This window comes from Pteropus medius, unplaced genomic scaffold (assembly GCF_902729225.1).
Source record: "Pteropus medius unplaced genomic scaffold, Ma_sr-lr_union100, whole genome shotgun sequence".
NCBI classification, from domain to species: Eukaryota; Metazoa; Chordata; class Mammalia; order Chiroptera; family Pteropodidae; genus Pteropus; species Pteropus medius.
The window spans coordinates 13004271-13025559 of NW_024356249.1; the positions used below are offsets into that span (position 1 = coordinate 13004271).

General features: G+C 32.7%; 1 protein-coding gene and 1 pseudogene across 10 annotated transcripts in view; both read left to right on the forward strand.

Moving 5' to 3' along the window:
- The first annotated feature begins 225 nt into the window (after positions 1 to 225).
- Positions 226 to 21289, forward strand: part of POT1 (protection of telomeres 1) — a 101711-nt gene continuing 80647 nt past the window's right edge. For 5 of the 10 annotated variants that reach the window (XM_039861023.1, XM_039861022.1, XM_039861016.1 and 2 more), the window contains exons 1-7: positions 393 to 615; positions 1207 to 1349; positions 3813 to 3885; positions 4689 to 4780; positions 17331 to 17444; positions 18173 to 18220; positions 20103 to 20217. In XM_039861023.1, the coding sequence (XP_039716957.1) occupies positions 1227 to 1349; positions 3813 to 3885; positions 4689 to 4780; positions 17331 to 17444; positions 18173 to 18220; positions 20103 to 20217 (565 nt within the window). In that variant the 5' untranslated portion in view covers positions 393 to 615; positions 1207 to 1226. The other 5 variants (XM_039861017.1, XM_039861018.1, XM_039861019.1 and 2 more) reach the window with 5 other exon arrangements.
- On the forward strand, positions 12104 to 12223 carry LOC120601298 (uncharacterized; annotated as a pseudogene).

A 21289-nucleotide genomic window follows, 5' to 3' on the forward strand; every position in this document is an offset into this window, starting at 1 on the left:
TGGTTTTGGAATAGTTTTTAATTGGTTACAGGATTTAGAAGGCAGCCCCCGCCTCCGTCACGGCTGCCTCTGGCCTTGACAGCCGGAAATTGGTCGGGGGCGGAGCTAAGGGGAGAGGCGGCATCCATGGGCTGAGACTGTACGGATGTCCCACGATTCCCCTGGCGCCGCGCCCTTACATATTTCGTATTCCGTGGAAACTTCCACGGCCTCTTAGACGTAGGTAACCATCATGCCGTTTGTCCTCAGCGGGCGCGAAAGCGAACGGCAGTTTAGCCCAAGTGCTAGTGTACGCATGCGTGGGAACTGCGCCGCCGGCGTACGTGTGACGTCATAGGCGCGCCCGCCTAAACTTAGTTTTGGTTTGGAGCGCGGTGAGTGAATGGGTAATTTTGCAGTTAGTTGCGTGGGTTCAAGATGGATTGGGCCTAAACTGGTATTATGAAGGGGTCGATTTAATTTAGAACAATATTTGCTGTAGTTATTGCAGAGAAACTTTATACGTGTCTTTATCGTAAGCCTGTTGTGTTCAGCCTCTTGCCTGACATTTTGAGAGCTGTCTGCTTTAGTCCAAGTCCCAGTCCTCACGGAGCTCTACTGACTTGGGGAAGGTTGGTGCGTACACATCAAAATTAAATACTGATACTAGTGCATGTTCTAGTTAAGAGATTTGAGACATAAAATTGAACTTACAATGCAAAGGTTGACATCAGTTAAATAGTTGTTTCTTTTGATTGTATTGGGACTGGAGGGAGGAGGCAACTGATAATTTTGGAATAATTTGCCTTTGGCGTACAGTTTGCGTACTATTATTAAAAATTGTTAAAAGGATTAAAAACGAAACCAAAACTTTTGAATCTCACACCCTCCCCTAGTAGCTTATACCTTTTAAAGCACAGTGGTAAGGCAATTGTTAGCACAGTTTTCACAGATCCTAAAACTGGCTTTTAGAGGTACTTCCTGAAATACAAAACTAAATAGAAAAGAGTTAAGTTTCAGTGCCTTAGGGGAAAGGATATTTGATCCTTGTAAAAAAAAAAAAATTATAGAGTAATCCACTCCCCTAACCCCCTAACAATAACTAACTTAAAGGAAAAACAAAACTAAGTCAAAGAAGCTTAAAGCAAATTATTGACTGCGTTTTGGATAAAACATTGGTCTTTGTGTTTTCAGCAGCAAGATAATCAACTTTCTTTTTTTGGACAGCGCTGAGCAGCTGATCTGATATGCCACTTGAATTAATAAAAGAAATCAATGGTGTACCTGAGTTTGAGCCACTAAGTAAATCACACAAAGTAGATTTCAGATCCCTACAGCCAGGCTGTGATTATAGCAAGAAATATATCCAGGTAAGACTTTTTTTAACTCAGAATAATTACCTTGTTTTTAGCAGTTAGAGTGTCATGTGCCTAGATGTGGTTTTTCTTTGAATTTCTCCTGCTTGTTGGTAACTGAGCTTCTTGGATCTGTTGGGGAGGTGGATAACTAATGCCAGGTTTCTGGGTCCTATTTTTATAGAAACGATTACTATACTCAGTAGGAAGTTATAGAAATGAGCACTATACCCAGTAGGAAGTTCAGCAAACAAAGCTTTATTGAGAGGTAGTGCCCCAGGGAACCAGCAAGAAGAAAGGAGCTGGCTGGTTTCCCAATAGGATTATGTGAGAGGCTGTAGGCTATTGGAAGCAGAAGGGGCTAAGTTGGGGAAGCTGGTGGACTGTTCTGCTATCCTTACTGCTGTGGTCAGCAAATGACTGCTTAATCTTGTCTCACAACAGGGTTTTATTTCAGGTTCTGTAAAGACAAATTTACACAGGCATTTTCTTAAAAACAATTCATGAGACTAGGACATGTTGGGTTATTTTTATAAGGTCTCCTGATTGCGTTGTATTCTCCCTTTTTAGTTATGTATATTTAAAATGTGGGCAACAGGCAGTTAATAGGTGTGTCTCGGGTTTTCCCTATGCATTCCTGACCTAATAGGATGGAGTCTGGTTTTAAGAGTCCCTCTTATTATCCCTATGCTAGCTTACGTATATGCAACTTCATGCGTCGCATGTCTCATTAGCATCTTAAATAGTGTAGAAAAGTTAACTTTAGGACAGCTCTTTTAGCTAATGTGCATGTGCAACTTTAGAAAATTTCCCTTGGCCCATTGATCTCTCCTGCGATTATGGTTTGTTAGTTTATTGTTTCTTATTAGCCAGGGGATGTTGTTCAGGTCGTTTTCCTCAGCCGCAGATTCCAGCTATGTGATCCATAAGTTCATGTTTTTTATCAAATTAGGGAAATTATTGGGTAATGCTTCTTGGAATTTTTTTTCCCTCCCTATAGATTTCTGAGGATACTGTTCCTTTTTCTTAAGTATTGTTTTCTTTTTTTGGTGGAGAGGAATTTTAAGAATGAGTAATTTTTATTGATCTAGCTTCAGGTTCACTGAACCTTTTTTCTATTGTATTCAATATTCTGTTATGCATATTTAGTGAATTTTACATTTTTGTTGTACATTTAAGTTGGTCTAAGGAGAAAATGACGAGAGGAAGGTGAAAGGCTTATTAATAAAATGGGTGTTAAAAGGTAGTAAGAGAAAGAAAATGCTGCATTTTGGTTTTACCCTTCTAATCATCTCCATATACACATTTGTTTATCTTTTACTCTTCTATTTATTTTCGAATTTCCTGGTATTTTATTTCAGATGAAATAGTTTTACTTTTAGTTTTTTTCTATTTTCTCCTTCCAGCTGCAGTGATTTTTCACCAAAGCTTTAAAATTCATTGCTTTGTTGCCCTTCTCCCCAGCAGTTTAAGGACTTGTTTCTGAAAGAAAGATAAGAAAGAAAGATCCAGGCAGGGGTTCCTGTCTTTCCTGCTGTCAGCCACTGGGGTGAGGTGAAATCTAGCTTCGCCCCAGTGTCATCAGGGAGGAGAAGGTGAATAGTGGATGGTGATGTTGCGTGTCATTGACAGAACTATTTACCTTTACTTTTGAATGAATCATTATGCACTACTGATAGTCATATTTTAATTTTTTTCTGATTCTTGTCTTTTAAGTAAAATTGATATATGCACAAAACTGTTATTTTTTTTTGTTGGCTATATCAAAGTCTGGAATATTAGTGTGGGAGATCTATTTTTAAACTTTATTGAATAAGTTACATATCTATGTGGAAGTTTTCAAAGAGCCCTATAATATATTTGTTCAAAGAATCATTAAATTTTAGAACCAGAAGACCTTATAGAAACTATCCGGATTAAATACTTTATTTTACATGAAATTCTGATTAAATAACTTTTTTAGGCTGACAGAATTGGTTAGTTACAGAAGCAGAACAAAGACTAAACTGTATTTTTGCCTTAGTCCATCAAGTCCATACTGTCCTTATTTATGAGATTATCATTTTGTACTTTTGAATTTTTTCTTAATAAGTTAATTTCTTTTTAGTAGCAAACTCAATTTTTTTCTTTAGTGGAGAGTAGTATTACAGGTTAAAAAGAAGCTGAAGTTGAGCTCTTTCATCTTTTTATGTAAAATGAGGAATTGATAATATTTAAGTTGAGCTCGGTCATCTTTTTATGTAAAATGAGGAATTGACAATATTTAATAAGATTGTTTAAAAAATTATAAACCTAAAGTATTTTCAGGCCCTCTGATTTTTCTCTAAAAAAAATCATTTTTATGTCTTAAAAATAATGACTTTGATTTCTCAAAAAACAAGAGTCAATTGCTTTAAAAAAATTATTCCAATTGTTACTTATGGTGTTATAATAAGCCCTTTGTGGCTTTTCCTTGTAATTCTTTTTCTCTCATTTCAGGGAAAACTTTCACGTATCTCTTCTTTAACTTATGGTGGAAACAGAACACCTATTTTGAAGATCGGACTGCAAGGTATATAATATAATAAGACCATTTTTATGTAAATGTTTGCCTATAATCCACAAATGGGTAACTTTGCATATATGTACACACATATACATAAATATACACAGAAGCACAATTTTACTTATAAGATGATGTAATTGACTCTTCACATTTGGCCCTGCTACAGTAATTATAAGAAGTGACTTCCATAAAATGAAGATTATGGAGATTCTTTCCCAAGCCAAGAAGATCTGAACGAAGTTACTTATAGAGTATTCATTTTTTATTCCCAAGTAATTTTCATTTTCAAAATCACAAATAGATTGGTCTTTTAACTACACACACTGCTTTTTTACTCTTCAATATATGGGTAGTAGAGGAGAAGACCATACTTGTCTAGATTAAAACTTACTGCACCGATGACTATAGATTACTAGAATTTCAATGAAATATTTTGGGGGTGATATGTTATATAGTATAAAATTGAATAATTAGTACCTCATAAAAATATTTTTATTGTAAATATGGGAAAATAAATAGAAAGTGGTTATTATGTGATGTTAATTTGGTATCTGCAGAAATTTATAAAATGTATTCTAGTTGAATCGTTATAATTTTGGTTTAATGCCTACTAGCATTCTGTACATTGTTTTTGCAATTAAGGTATTATAGTAAACTAAAAGTAAATTGTATACATTTAATTGTTCTTCTTCATAATTACATTTTGAAGTAACTATTGTTTTTAGAATGTAGTTGTCATCGATTTTCTTGTGTGTATAAAACTGCCATATCAAATAAGTTTTCTTGTATGTGTGTGTTTTTCTCTGTAGAACAAGAAAATTCAAATTCTGAGATCAACACCATCAATGTGTTATTTTTTGGAAAATTAGCAAAGGACTGTGCAAAAGTTTTCTATGAAGGGGTAAAATATTTTCATATTTATTTTAGCAGTAGATTTAGAATTATTGATGATGCTATATTCATCCTATAGACCCTTTTTTAGAGATTTATTATATATTTGCAGGCACATAAAAAGTGGTACTTAAAAAATTGGAACATTTATAAGTCAGTGAAACATTGATGTAAAAAGGGACAATTTTTCCTCTCACTTCATTATATTTTAGTATTTAATAGAATGTCTAAAAGATATTTCCCCTCAATTAAAAAAATCCTTACTAAGAAATAATATGCTAAATCTGACTATTTTACATTTTACATCTCTTTGTATGTTTGTAATATTTTCTTATAGTTGTTTTAAAACTACATGCCTGCTAAATTCTCAACAAAATGTTGTCAAGCCAAACCAGCAGCATGTTAAACAGAGTAGACACAATGACTAAGTGGAATTTATCCCAGGAGTGCAGTTTGATTCTAGATAAGAAAATCATTCATTGTAATTCATCACATTATTAGAGCAAAGGGAAAAAAAGAACTAATCTTTTAATTGATGCAATAAAGGCATTTGATAAAATTCTATACCCATTCTATACCTATTAATAATCAAAACACTCAGAAGACTCAGAATAGGAGGGAACTTCCTCAACATGATAAAGGGCAATTATGAAAAATTAACAACTAACATCGTACTCAGTGGTGAAAGACTGAAAGCTTTTCCTCTAAGATTAAGAACAACACAAGGATGCTCACTTTCACCACTGCTATTCAACATTGTACTGGAAGTTCTAACTAGAGTAATTAAAAAAGAAATAAAAGACATCTAAATTGTATTGGAAGAAGTAAATCCCTATATTTGAAAATCCCAAAGAATCCAAGAGAAAGCTACTGAAACTAATAAGCAGTGTTGCAGGTTATAAGATCAACACACAAAAATCAGTAGTATTTCTATACACCTACAGTGAACAATCTGGAAAAGAAATTATGAAAATTTCATATATGATAGCCTCTAAAAGAATAATACACCTAGGAATAAATTTAATCAATGTAGTAGAAGACTTGTATACTGAAAGTTAAAAAACATTGCTAAAAGAAAATAAGACCTAAATGAATGGAAAGATCTGCACTTTCCTGGGTAGAAAGACTTAATATTAAGCTATCAGTACTATCCAAAATGATCTATAGATTCAGTGCCATTTCCTATAAAAATTCCAGCAATCCTTTTTGCAGAAATGGAAAAGTTAATTCTCAAATCCATAAGGAGTTTCAGGGAATCCTAGATACCAAAACAGTATAGAAAAAGAATAACAAAGTCAGAGGACACACGCTTCGTGATTTTAAAACTTGCTACAAAGATACTGTAATCAACAGTGTGGAAATGGCATAGGGATAAACGTATACCAATGGAATAGAATTAAGGGTCAAGAAATAAACCCATGTATCTTTTGACAAAGATGCCAAGTTCACTCAATGTAAGTTTGTACAGCCACTGTGGAAAACAGTTTGATGGTTCTTCAAAAAGCTAAACAATTATGATGTGACCCAGCAACCCACAACTAGGCGTATACACAGAACTGAAAACAGGAACTCAGATATCTGTACACTAATGTTCATTGTAGCATCATTCACAATACCCCAAAGTATAAACAACCCAAGTGTTTATCAGTGAATGAATGGATAATGTAGTATATACATACAATGGAATCTTATTCCGCCGTCAAAAGGAATGAAGTTCTGATACCTACTACATCATGGATGAACCTTGAAAACATGCTAAGTGAAATAAGCCAGACACAAAAGGACAACTTTTATGATTCCACTTATATGAATATGTAGAATAGGCAAATTCACAGAGACAGATTAGAGGTTACCAAGAGTAGGAGAGAAGGAGTAGGAAATTATTGCTTAATGGTTAAAGAGTTCTATTTGGGGTGATGAAAAGTTTTGAAAACAGGTCGTTGTGATGGTTGCAAAACATTGTGGTTATAATTAATGCCACTGAATTGTACACTTAGAAATGGTTGAAATGGCAAGTTTTACTATTTTGCCTCAATAAAAATAAATACGTGCCCACTATGCAATATTTAGGCAATACAGATATTTAATAGAAAATGAGAGCCCCTTCTGATCTAAGTCCTCTAGAGTAGCAATGTTCTATAGAACTGTTTGCATGATCCAAATGTTCTATATCTGCACTGGTTGGTGTATAATGTTACATATTTTTTCTGCATGTGTATTAAAATTATTTAAAATTAAGTTTCTTAATTTAAGAATCATGCGACATCTTTGATGTTAATTGCAGATCCCCCAGTATTTGGAAAACCAGATTTGGCAGTTAACTAAAATTGAAGCATGTAGCTATTAAATACACTGTTGTGCCCACAAGGAGTCTCCAGATGAGTTGTTTATAGAGTTAGCACTTCTAAAATAATGTTGCAGGAATATTAGATATGTGGTTTTAATCCTTTTTGCTTTACAGTTACTACTAATAAGTAAATGACATGGAAAAAAACTGGTTTCTGCAAAACCACAGTCAAACAAGATTGTGCTTTTTTTTTTCTTTTTTTAACTTACGTTCATTTAAGTTCAGTAAACATTTATTAAGGGCTGACTTTTTGCTATTGTGTTAGGCTCTGGTGAAACCAAAATGAATAGGACAGTGCTTGGACTTTAAGGAGCCCACTATATCTAGTCTAATGGAAATCATTTAATGATGATAACTGTCATAGAGTTGTAATAGCAGCCCAATCAACAGAATCTGCCTGGAGGATTTGGAAAAAAAACTTCAAATAATAGGCAACTTTGTTTTTTAGTGGAACATTTTATTTATTGTTAAACTTTTTATTATGGAAAATTTCAAACATAGGTATAAGTGGTGAGAATTATAATGAATGTTCATATACTCATCATCTGACTTCAACAGTTATCACCATACAGGCTATTTCATTTAATCTGTTTCATCATCTATTCATTTTACTGCCACAGGTTATTTTAAGACAAATATCAGGAATTATACAATTTAAACCATAAAAATTTTAGTATATACAAGAGAAGGACTCCAAAATCATACATGTTTGTATATATATAGAAATGAGTGTGTACCACAACTGCATTATTATACTACTGAAATATTAACATCAACTTTTTAAAATCATGACATTTCATCAATGTATTCATATATATATACACACACACATCTATATATATGTCTTCCTATCTATTTGTATATGCACATAAGTACGTACTTTTATTATTATACCTAAAATCATTTAACAGTAATTTATATAATCAAATATCAAGTCTGTTTCAGTTTCCCTGATTATCTCATAAATTGTTTTTCTTTTTTTTTCTATCGAAAGATTGAAGTAGGGAAATTAGTGTGGCATCCTTACAGTAATTCGAAAGCTATCCTTAATGTGTAAAGACCAAAGCTAAAGCATTGGTGGAATTGTCATAGAATTCATTAGTTGTGTGTGCATCTGTGTGTATTTGTCGGGGAGAGGTTGGAGGAAAGTAGTTTTCAATCTTTGAGACACTTATTATGTAAACCTATGAGAACATTTGACCCTTAAGTTCTGAAGTTGAATTTTTAAAAATCCTGAATATTAATTTCTCCCACTTTTCTCTACATTAAGCAAATATTTGAATAAAAATTGCTGTCTTTGGTTGTTACCTGTTCCGTATAAATTTTGTTAATCAAGTATAGCATACATGTCTAATATTTATTTGATACTATGCCTAGGAAATTAAACTGTCACTTTTGGGAGGAAATCTTTTATCGGTATATTCTGAAATATATTCTTATCCCTTAAGATTATTTTTAAAGCATTTAAATTCTATACTTTAAATCATTTAGGGAAATATTGTGGCAGATTGCTGACATGGCAAAAAAATACAAGTTGTAGTGAAATGATTGTTTCCAGATGTGAGCTTTAATCACAAAATTCTTTTTTTTTTTGTTGCTGGTGTGGTCAAATGAGCACATAAATATGTGGATTGTGTGGAAATTTATGGTAATTGTCGGGACCTTCTGGTTTTCTCACATCAGAATATTTGTAGTTCTTTTAAAAAGGCTAGCTTGAACATCATCGTGTAATCCCTTTTAAATTTTTTTCCTCTTCATTTATTAGCTGTTAGGATTCCAGAGGTCAGTATAGCATCTACTAATTGATGAATGGTTGTATTATTTGTCCAGTTAGGTGAGAATTACCTAAATAAAGTAATAGTGCTGGGTATGAGGAATGCGTGCAGGACTGATGTTCAACCATTACAAACAAGTATATGGCTGTACTGGTTAAAATATTCAAATAATTCTGTAAAGAACGCAAATAGCTGCTGTTTGGAGCTTTCCAAGACCTTGCCATTCCAGCCAGGGAGCCCTGGTGTGAAGAAGCACTGCACTTCCCCTGATGCCTTTGCTGCATGCCCTATCCCCCATTCCCAAACCTCTCACGATGGTTGGAGAAGACCTTGCCTCTGACTGGTAGTCCTAGCATTCTGGTGGGTAAATACCTGTGCCTTTCTGGTCCTCTGAAACTTTGGCCATCTGTTGGCTTTGTAGGTACTGGAACCTCTGCTGTTTACCCTACTAGTCTTTTATATTTTAAATGTTACTCCTGAGTACATATATATTGTCTAGAAATGTAGAGAATTAGTGTGCATTCAGTCATTTATGCATTTATTCAACAGTTTATTGAACACCTATTATGAGCTAGACACTGGTGATCCAAATAGACTAAGTTCCTGTCCTTGTATAGCTTATACTCTAGTGGAGAAAGATAATGAATAGATACTATTGAATATTTCAAGTACCAAACAATTCTGTGAAGAAAATAAAGCAGTGAAAGAGTAGTGAGGACGAGAAGGGAGGAGAAGATATCTTTTTATCTGGTAGTGAAGGAAAGACCGATAAGGTGACATTTGAACAGACTTGAAGGAAGTGATGAAGTGATCCTTCAGATATTTGGAGTAAGAGTGTTACTAGATCAGGAATATGCAAGCACAGAGGGTTGAAATGTGAATGCATGGTCCAGACACAGACAGCAGGGGGTCAGAGTGTCTAAATCCCAATAAGTGTGACATGGGGCAAAACCATTAACTTCCATTAAACCCTTTCTAAAAAAAAAGATTAAAATTTAATTAAAAATTAATTTTTTATAAAAAATCTTAAAATGAGGATAGTAATACCTTTCTGGGCTGTTGTCAGTACTAGAGATTTGTCTGCTACTGGCATTTAGTAGGAACTCAGTACATGGCAACGACTATTATTTGTTATTACAGTTACTATCTTAGTGTAATTAGATACAGTTCCAATGAGGAAGAGCGGAGTAGAAGAAGGAGGAGTAGAAGAAGGACGTCTGGACCTGAACCCAGGAGATTGGCTTCTGGTCTCTGCTTTTCTTCCAGTTAATTATTGGATTTTGATTAACCATTGAATATCTCCAGAAATGAATTTAATCAAATATAAAGTGAGGGTGTTAGATTAATTGAGAATTCTGAATTTTTCTTGGAAAATCTGTCCTAGAGTCTAGAATAAAGATCCATTTTTCTGCACAATCTATCTTGAAGTCTAGAATAAAGATCCATTTCCAGGAAACTGTCAGAACATCTACTTTTGTGTATTCTTTTACAAGAATTTTGGGACTAGATTTCTAAACTCAAGGTTTGTCTTTTTTCTAAAACTTCTGTAACGAGTTGGTAAATTAATTTTTTTTTCGTAATTATTAATTTGAACAAAGAAAAGGAGAAACTATATAGTGATTTTTTTCCCCCTGTGAAAAGCTATTATTAAGTCAGTGGTATATCTTAAAATCTTTAGAATTTGAGGAAATAAGATAGCTGCCATGCAGTTCAGGTCCAAAAACTCCTAGAGCAGTTCATCAAGACTCTTTCTCTTAGGATAATACCTAGAGTAATTTTAGATAACAGGTTAAAAAATTTGATTGAGATATAGTTTCAGTTGATAGGGCACAGCGAAGTTCTAGAAGCAAATAATACTAAAAAAAAATGTTACCTGCTTCAGGCCATTTAGGAAGGACAGTAGTCATTAGTGCTGTATTATTATTTTGATGAGGCACTTTTGTGGATGGCTCCAGTAAAGGCATGTTGTCATTACTGCTGCTATTCTGTTATTATAATTCTCCTTGAAGGTCTGACTTTATTTCAGCTTAGTTAAAATAATTAATATTCATGATAACAATTTCCAATTATTAAGAGTTCAGTGTTTAAAAAACCCTGAAATTATGCCATTTTTTAAGGAAGATACTCTTTGGAAGTGATAAGATAGAAAAGGAGAGGGAGGGAGAGAATATGAGTGAAAGAATATTAAGTAGGTGTTTTACAGGAGAAGATGCACTTAGATAACTTGCATTTTTTTCTTTGAACCAAAAAACTTTAATACTTTGTTTTGATAAGGGAAAATGAAAAACAGTTTATTGACTAATTTGTGTGTGAATACTAAGCTATAACATATTTTCTCTTGACCCCCCATCCTTCCAAAAAAACAAGTAAATGCCATTAACATCTTCCTCATGCTGCTAGGTATGCATAGGCAGGTTTTGCCCTAACCATTGAGTTGGTAATATGTAGTTTTCATGTATTATAGACTATGTAAAATACACGTGAAATGTAGTTTTATGTTCTTATTTTAGATGAACTCTTTCTATAGAGAAGGTGCAGGGATCTCCAGTGAACTCCCAGCAGTGCTTAGAACTGCAAAAAAAGTTTCTAGAATCAATTAAAGGTGTATGTAAATGTATTTTTTTGTCATTTTTGTTTTTTGTAGTTTTATCTGAGGAGGTCATCTATAAGTTTTATCTTGTTCTCAGAGATATGAACCCAGAATCATCAAGAACTGCTTTTTAAAGGCAGATTCTATCCTGGTATCGTTAATATTGAGCTACAGGAGTAAATAGCTCTGTGCCCACATTATACAAAAATAAAAATGATTTGATAATAAAAATTGGTAACTAATAAAAATTTTTGCATTATTAGAAGATTTAATGTTCATGCAAGTCAAGTACTAATATGAATATAGTATTTTAAGGTCTTAAAGAATTTTTGAAACTTATTTTTAAAAACAATACAACAGTATATCTTTGAGGGAAATACACTAGGTAGAATTGATATGAAAGAGGTGTATGTATCTTACAGTTCCTCACTACTCTTGGGTGTGTGTGTGACTGTGTGTATGAGTGTGCGTGCACATGCTCTCGCGTGCGCGCACATGCTCGCATGCGCATGCTCTAACATGCGTGCGTGTGTACATGCGTGTGTATGTTTATTATAGAAGATTCATAACGTACAGTTTTTGGCTAGCATGTTGGGATCTTTTAAAGTGGACTGATATAAAGCCTATGGCCATGCTACCTTGAACAAGCCCAATCCCGCCTGATCTCAGAAGCTAAGCAAGGTTGGGCCTGGTTAGTACTTGGATGGGAGACCACCTAGGGAAGACCAGGTGCTGTAGGCGTGAAAAATAAAAGATATAAGGGATTGTAAGCTGACAAAGGTCTTGCAATCTGTAAGTCAACCAAAGTTTGCCTCTCCTAAAAAAAAAAAAAAAAATGCAAAAAAAAAAAATACAATGGTGAGAAGACTTGAGATCACAATTTACTTTAAATTTTTCTGGATTTAAAATCCACAAATGCTCATTATTTGAGAGGCCTGAGTTGGCTATTTACTTTAGAGTTTATAGTATTAAGGTTATAGATGCACATCAAAGATAAAACTTTTTTCATAAGAGAGTGAATATTCTATTACGATTCCTACACCTTTGTTTGCCACTTGCTTGTTCCCTAAGGTTAGCTCTGTATTTGAATCTAACAAAAATCCTAAAACATTAAAAAATGAATTTTAACAAAATTCTAATTTTTGCTCTGCTGGACTAATGATACATTTTGCTGGAATACATATGTTCTAATTGAGCCTTCCTCCAGTTGAAGCATGTTTTTCAGTTTTAACTTTCATTTAAAGTAGATTTTAACATTTAGTATGTGGGTATAAATATGAGGAAAGATTTTTCCAAAGTATTTTGAAAGTTTAAAAAATATTTTAACAAAAATTTCAGGTCTACGGCGATGCTACCATGAGCAAGCCCGATCCCGTCTGATCTTAGAAGCTAAGCAGGATCGAGCTTGGTTAGTTGGATGGGAGATCACCTAGAAAGACCAGGTGATGTAGGCGTAAAAAATAAAAAAAATAAGGGATCGTAAGGTGACAAGGTCCTTGCAATCTGTGAGGTCAACCAAGAGTTGCCTCACCTAAAAAATATTAAAAAAAAAACAACTCAAAATTATAGGCATTTATTAATACATTGGTCCCATTTCCATAAGATTTAGTTCTGAAAAAGGATGTAGAGTAATGCTTTCTTGGAAGTTGAGAGATCTGGATTCTTGACTTGATCTATAATTAGCTGTATATGACCTTCGGCTATTCATTTATCCTCTCTGGTCCCCATTTTCTTATCTACAAAAACGAAGGTGTTTGGTTACATGATCTCTAAGGTCCTTTTCAGTTTCTAAAATGCTAAGATTCTATGAAGTGAAGTTTTGTAGTAGTCGTACAGCTTATTTTATTTCAGATTACGTGAAGGTATTCTCTATATATTCATATTCGGATTTGGTTATTCATTTGGTTGTCTAAGCACTTGTTGAATGTCTCTGTCTTTGCTAGATGTCACAGACTACTGAATAAGAGTTATGGACCTTGCCATTATGGAACAGTGTTCAGTGGAGAAGAATGGAATTATGTAACTATTATGAAATTAATTATTTTATTCAGATGTAATATGTAACTAAGAAGATTGAGTAGCAGAATGAGGAAGTTAGCAGAAAGAATGAGCACAGGGGTACTAGGAGTGTGGATCAGTAAGAAAGAACAGCATATTCAAAGACCCTGAGTGAAGATCCTGAATGCTAAAGAATTGTGAAAAGGAGGAATTCCAGAGTGAGTCACCCAGTGTGTAGCTAATGAGATGGATGGACATCAGATTATATAGTGATTTTTTAGATTTAAAGATTTTGATTTTTATGCTTAATGTTACATATATTATTACTTCCTATTATGTCCTTGCTGTTAAATGATCCAAAAAATGCTAATACCACAAAATACATTTTTTATCTTAGAGATAAAAAACTATCTATTTTCAATCAATCACCACACTATTGGTGACATGAGATCCCTGGCTTCTCCCTGTACCCTTTCACTCTTTAACAGTGTTTTAAGATATGGTAACCTGTCTTTCCTTTTGGATTAGCAGTTTTACGTTTTCTGTGCCCTTTTTGTGCTCATTAAGTGTAGCAACTTAAGAATTTTTGATATATTGTGTATTAAAAATTAGCAAATTAGTACACTAGTCTATTGGTTTACATTTTTTGTTATTCACCTATTTGCTTTTTTATTTCCACCACTAATTGTGTTCTTCATTATGACATTATTAGCATGTGAAAACTGTATTTGTTAATGTACAGATAAATTATCTGATTTTTTGCCTTTTAATTATTGATTTTTTAAAGAATACTGATGTATGTTAAAAAGACTATTAATTTTATCAGTTTTCTTTGAAATTGGTTGGTTGTAGAAATATTCATGTTAGCTAAACTAAACAGGAAATTGTTTAATGACAAGGGCTCACTCTTTTAAGACACCGTGACAGGGTAGTGTAGACACTACCATTTGCTGATAATCTGAGTATCCTGAGTTAGTTCAGATATTTCAGTTAGACCAAATGTGTTTTCACTTTTATAACATTCATGCACAAATATTGATAAAGCCTTATAACTTTCAGTGGCATAGTATTCTCAGGCTGGTTCCCTAATACTTTGTTAGTGGTTAGCTACTCTGATATAGCGGAATATACTCTTAGCACTGAATGTGTAGTTCACCGTCTTCTTTGAGTGGCTTCAGTATGCTCTTCTTAGAAGCTTAAAACTTAGAACAATGCATTTTTTCCCTCCCCCCCCCAGCTTTATTGAAATATAGTAGACAATTAGTTGCTTGTATTTACATTATACAATTCAATGAGTTTTTTCAATTATAGTTAGCATACAAGAACAATACATATTAAATCTCATTTTCAACTCAGTAATGAATGTTTATACAAACTAATACTGCCTATTACACATTTATCTTTCTTATTCTCTGTATATGTGCATGAATTTAAAAGCCATTATGATTTTTGAATCCATGGGAACTGAATCTTAAGAGCTATTTTTTTTTCTCGCTTGTGTTTAGATCTGTACTTCAATTTTAGCAGTATTACTTAATTTATTCAACAGTTACTTGTTGAACACTGACTGTGAATAGAAGCCTTTGCCAGATACTTGTATGGGATATACAGATGGTGAATACATTATTCTTAGTCCCAAGGATCTTACAGTTTTAAGGGCATTAAAAACATTAAGAAGGGTTTATAAATAACACAAAAAGTGAAAATTAAAATGCTGCATTGGAGAGGTCAAAGGAAGGAAGAATTAGTTTTCTGGGAGAAACAAAAATCTAATACAAACCTCACAAAGAAGAAGCCTTTACAGCCCAGACTTTAAAAGATAGAGTTAAATATGTGCAAAAGAGAAAAATGCTATTTATTATGAGTGGGGTCTTAGAATAAGCACATAGTATATGTGGAAAAGCAGTAGGTATATGAGAGAATCTGATGTGTATAGTATTGAATGGAAGTATATGGAGATAAATCAGGCAGGGTCAGTTGGGATGACATCACTGAGGGCCTTCAATGCACTTTGTATATGTATATTCAAATATAAATTCATGCTTATAAATAAATACGTTATTTTCTTTTGTTAAATATTTTTGGTTTACATGTTGAATGTGTGGTAGAGAGTTATAACTTTGCTGAATTTTGTTGATGTCAAACTCGAATAGACTTTTGAAAAATTTTTCTTATGCTGATATTCAGCTTTTATTAACTTATCCTTTTATTTAAAATGTTTTCTCCATCATAATAGAAATACTCATTCTAAAAAAGTTAAGATTATACAGAAAAATAAAAAAATGTGCATCTGTACTGCTAACACTTGCACTTAGTGTATTTCTTTCCATATAATATTTATATATAATACAATTTTAAGTAAAATAGACAATAACATGAGGTAGGGTTATTCTTTACATGTGTGCGTACTTGTAAGAAAATTTAGAACTGATAAACCTATGACTCATTTATTTTCTTGTTCGATTAAATAACTTTAAATCTTTGACTAAAAGCTTAATTTTTCATTTAAATCAAAATGTATTGGTCCGAGGTAAATTGAAAGCATTGCATATGTTTTAGTTTGTAAAAGTAATTTTTCCAGGAGCAGTCTTACTGTTTATTCCCTTTTAACATTGCCTAAAACATGGTAGAAACAGAAAATATTCAGTGAAAAGGAAAATTTTCTCCCATCTAACAATGAAGCATTGCAGTTATTTAGCATTATCGGTACAAACACAATTGTGTTGGCAGTCTCACGTGAAGAAGAAAAAAGTGCAGAAATTTGCAAAGCTAAAATATCTGGTAGGACCAGAGATTTTAGAAAGGCAATATAAGATCCTTCCATTGATTCACAGACTGTTTATAGAAGGCTTACTTTCTGCCAAACCCTGTAAATACAAAGCAGATCCCTGTCTTCAGGGTGCTCATAGCTTACTTAATGGATCTAAATAGAAAATCCTGAGGATTGACACCAGACCCTTGTATGCGCAAAGCAAAAATGAGTAATGCAGAAGATTTCCACTTGGTAGAGATTAAGATTAGTGGAGGAAGCTGCCTAAAGCCCAGGAATGTCTATGTATTTTAAGATTTTGGTGGTAAAATTAGAGGAGTAAGATTATATAATGCAGGAGTAAGAATATATATTACATATATATTGTATTATATAATGTCATATATTATATATACATAATGCAGCAAGATAATACTTCTTGAGTGTGTATGCTCCAGTATTTGAAAAATAAGGGAGATTTAATTAAAGAATGAGAGAGGCAGGAATAAATGGAGAATGGCTTCTTATTGCTATTATAAACCTAAGTAGAAAGAAAAATCTTTATTCTTATTCTATAAATAGAAATTTCTTATTAATATCTCATACCCTTTATAGGCATATGTATTAGCTTTGTAACAATGTGGAGTTTTTGTACTGACATGTCTCAATGTAGTCTCTCAAATCTGAGATTGTTTCATTTGAATGCTATTTTCAATACTGTTGGATCATCTGTTTTCTCTTCATTGTGTTTATTTGTGTAAACTTATTGACATAAATTGAGATAAACATTTTTTTTTTGAAGTTCCACTAAATAAAATTTTCTAAGTGATTTAGTTAGTGTTTTCCTGGTCCATGCAGTGGGGCATTATACTACCTATTTTGGGTGGGGCATTATACTACCTATTTTGGGTGTAATATTGATACTCTCTTAAAGGAGGTGGTAGGCTCCATCATATATTTAGAAAGCATTAAACATGTTCAGGCTAACCAGTTTTCCATTTTATAGGAATGATTTCCATTTTTAAATAATAAAAATAAGGATTAAATGGTATTTAGAATTATAGATACTTTGATAATTAAAACCATTTTTTTTCTATGCAGGACACCATTGCAGTGGCTGGATTTATTGTTTTGTCATCATCGTCATCTGCAAACAGAGATGGTGAACATTGCTTATTTTTGAAAGCATTTGAGGACTTCAAATCAACTGTTTATGTAAGCATGTATCTTTTAGTTTCTTCATATTATGGTTTTAATGACCTAGGTGATGGAATTGAGGTAGTATTTCTGTAAATCTGCAGATAAACTATTTAGTCTGACTGAATTATTTTAGTATTTTAAGTTTAAAAAATAGAAATTCTTTTCTTGGCTTTGTGTTTAGCATGACTCCAGGTAGAAAAGAGTTACTTATTGATGAAAATTTAAAACTTCACAGACACTCTAGACCTGATGTTATTCTTTTGCACTTACACCATCAGCCCCTTTTGATAGTCTACTTGATTTCACTTTAAATTGATCAAGGGACCTTTGATCAATTTAAATTGCTCATCCTGTCTCTCTTCACCTCCTCTATCCTCCTTCCCCACCTCCTACTCTCAACACACACATTTGGAGATAACCTGTTTGGTGAAGGCTAGTAGGCAGAGATGTAGAGTTGTGTCAAGCCATGTGCTTGCAAGCCAACATCTGCCTGGCTGTTTCTAGCATGCACAAGGGTGTTATATGGGCTAGGGGTGGTCCTGTGATATTAAAATTAGTGTATTAGGCTGAAGCTTAGCTTAGACAACTTTACACATGTCACTCTTAACTTGTAAGCTGTAACTTTATGCCATTCTGGTGAGTTTGAATATTATATAGTTAAGTGTGTAGTTTTACTACAATTAAAGATCTGTAATCACATTGGAAGTCATTTGTAAACAAATAAGCCCTTCTTTTTTTTTCAGGTTTATGTTAAATCCGTAATAGATTTTTCTACAGAATCAATGTCTTTGGTAAGATATTTAGTTTAATGTAGAATATGAATATACATCTCCACACATAGCTACACATATACACATTACATATATATTTGATCTACTTTATAGTCTGATTTAAAAATAGTATCAAAAATACAGTGGGAAAACAATCTACACTTTGTTGATATCTGGTGTTACATTTGAGCTACATTTACCAAGTAATTAATATCTGGTTGTTCTGTTGTCTAGAATATCTGCTGTTATTTTGCATAAACTACATACATAAAACTAAATTGGAAAAAATGTTTTATTGTCTGAAGGCACTGGAATTTTTACTACTTTTAAACCTTAGGAAAATGTATTTCTTTTGTTTTTAATCACCTTCCATTTAAACAGATTATTATGTACTGAATTATATAATTTTAAGTAAAGAAGTTTATTATACTTATACATTTTGCTTTTTTATCTTTTTAGTATTTTATAAAATTTTAGCAATAGGAAGTTTCCTGTTTTTATAGGTGAGCTACTTGTAGCTGAGTGAAACTAGAAAGAAGCTAATATAAAGTTTATGTTCTTAAACCTTTAGTTTCTAATGAACAGACAAAGTCTAGGGACTTGTTTCTAGTTGACAATGACTATGAGATATGGATTTTAAATTCTGAATAATACTGTAATAGTATAATTTGAGTTTGTGATTTAGGGAAATTATATTCAATAAAAGGATTGATGCACTTTTTATATAAGTGTGAATTAGACTTCAGTATTAGTATTTCTCAAAATTATTATAAATAGGTTAGCTTCAAATATTTAATACATCCATAAACTCATAAATAAGGCAGGAGTAAATGAAAGAGCCTCTGAACTTGGCAAAAATGGTCTTTCAGAAAGCCCAGCTATTCTAAACTATTGGATTATAACTTAGCTGCTGTGCACACATATACTGGCTTATTTACATGGAAAGCCAAATTATAGTTAAGAAGTTGTTCGTTGGTCATGAATTAGCAAGTACATTACTTGGATGACCATAATGGTTATGGTCATTGATCTATGCTGGCCTTCCTCATTCATCTCTATATTACGGAGATACTTCTTAAGATAATATATTGGATCCAGTTATTTTGTCATCTGAGTGCATATCTTCTCTTTTCTGTCCCATATGGTGACCGTTCTTCTTTCGTCATTGATGAGCTACAACATTTTTTTATATCAAGATTTGAAGAGATTTCTAAGCCTTGCCCTTCTTGTATTTGACTTGAGGGATCAACTTCTTTGAAAGAGCCAATTAATTTATTTTGATTTCATTTAAAAAATTTTAACACAGTATTATAGGTAACCTTATTTCTAATTGGGGGTGGGATGGGTAGGTGATGGGGCAAGATGTCTGAACTCTTATGGATTGACTAATATATAGATATATCCTTATAAATCACTTTCCCTTTTCTTTCCAAACAATGTACAGTTATTTCAGAAATTTTTTCTTTTATTACCATTTTTAATGTCTTTAAACCATTTATATTTAAAACCTGGCTTTATTTCGGTCTAAGTAAAATCTTATAGCAGTATAGAAAAAATATATATATATATATGTAGAGAGAGAGAGAGCTTTACAAGTTTTGAAGTGATATTAGTTAAGGTTTAAAACCAAAACCAAAATCTCTTAAGCTGCATTTCTTAGAATTGTGTACAAATCACACCATTTATAATCAAAGTCATTTCTAAGAAAAACTAGTATTAGTAGTTTATATAGTAACTTTTTAAGCTGTGCATTTCCCTTTTTCAGGCTACAGCCTCTCTTTAGACACTTAAAAGGAAAAAAAATGCAGTTAAATGGCTCTTACAATTTACAAATTTGATCATAACATGAGTCTAAAATATAAATGCTTAATATTGATATATTCATTGTCTTCTCTCCCTTTAGGTTCCAGCGACACGTTATGTATATACACCTTTGAATGAACTTAAGGGTGGTATGATTGTCAATGTCTATGGTGTTGTGAAGTTCTTTAAGCCTCCATATCTAAGCAAAGGAACTGGTAGGTATTAAAATTGGTCGAGATTTTAATGGACTGGAACTACTTTATTGATTGCAGGAACACGGCTTCTTCAGTACCCTGTCTTAGAAGCTTAATTCTGATTTATAATTGCCAAACAACACTCATACATATTTTGGCTATTTTTATTTATAAAATTAGTATGGACTACAGATTCTAAAGAGTAAATGAAGAAAAGGATGCTGAACAGCAATGTGACAGCATATGAAAGTATAAAATAGGCTAGAAAACTTAATGTAGACAAAGAATACTTTAATACTGTGTCAGTGATATGTAAATCACTTTTAATTCTGGTATAGAGGTTAGACATAAGAATACAAAATAAATTATATATAAACAAATTAATGGATATACATTACTTCCAAGTTACACATTTTCATCTTAGAAAAGGATGCTAGTATGTAGGACTCTAGGCTCTGCATTTTCAAGATCTATTTTGGTATACTGCTCCCACCCCACCCCACTTTACACGTCATTATTTAAGAAAATCAAAATATATTCTCTTCTTTAGTTTTTAGTTTGGTTGTCTATCTTTTTTTTCAGTGATCTCTGGATACTTCTTATATATTAATGGTATTAGTCTCTTGTCATATATGTTACAGATGCTTATCCCAGCTTTTTAATTTTAGGGCTGGTAGTTTTAAAATACAAATGGTTAAAATACTTTTGAAGTCATAATTTTTTTGTTGTTTGTTTTTTGTTTGGGAAGCTTACTCATTACAAGATCTGAAAAAATAATAGCCTATATTTCCTTAAAATTTTTACATATTCTAAAACATATTGCATATACTGCCTGAAATTTTGTTTTGTATGTACTGTACAGTGATCATACTTTTTGTTGGTAACTGATTTGTTTCAAAATAATTTGTTAAATTATGTCATGTCTAAATCTTATGTAATATATATACATGTATATATAGCTGTGTATAGCAATATTTGGGGCAACACCTAACAGAGAGCCTCAGATGAATTTTCTTCTCCCAATATGCGACCTCTGATAGCTCTCAGTTAAAAGGACTATTCAGATGTTGCCCAATTTTTAATCATTAGGTAG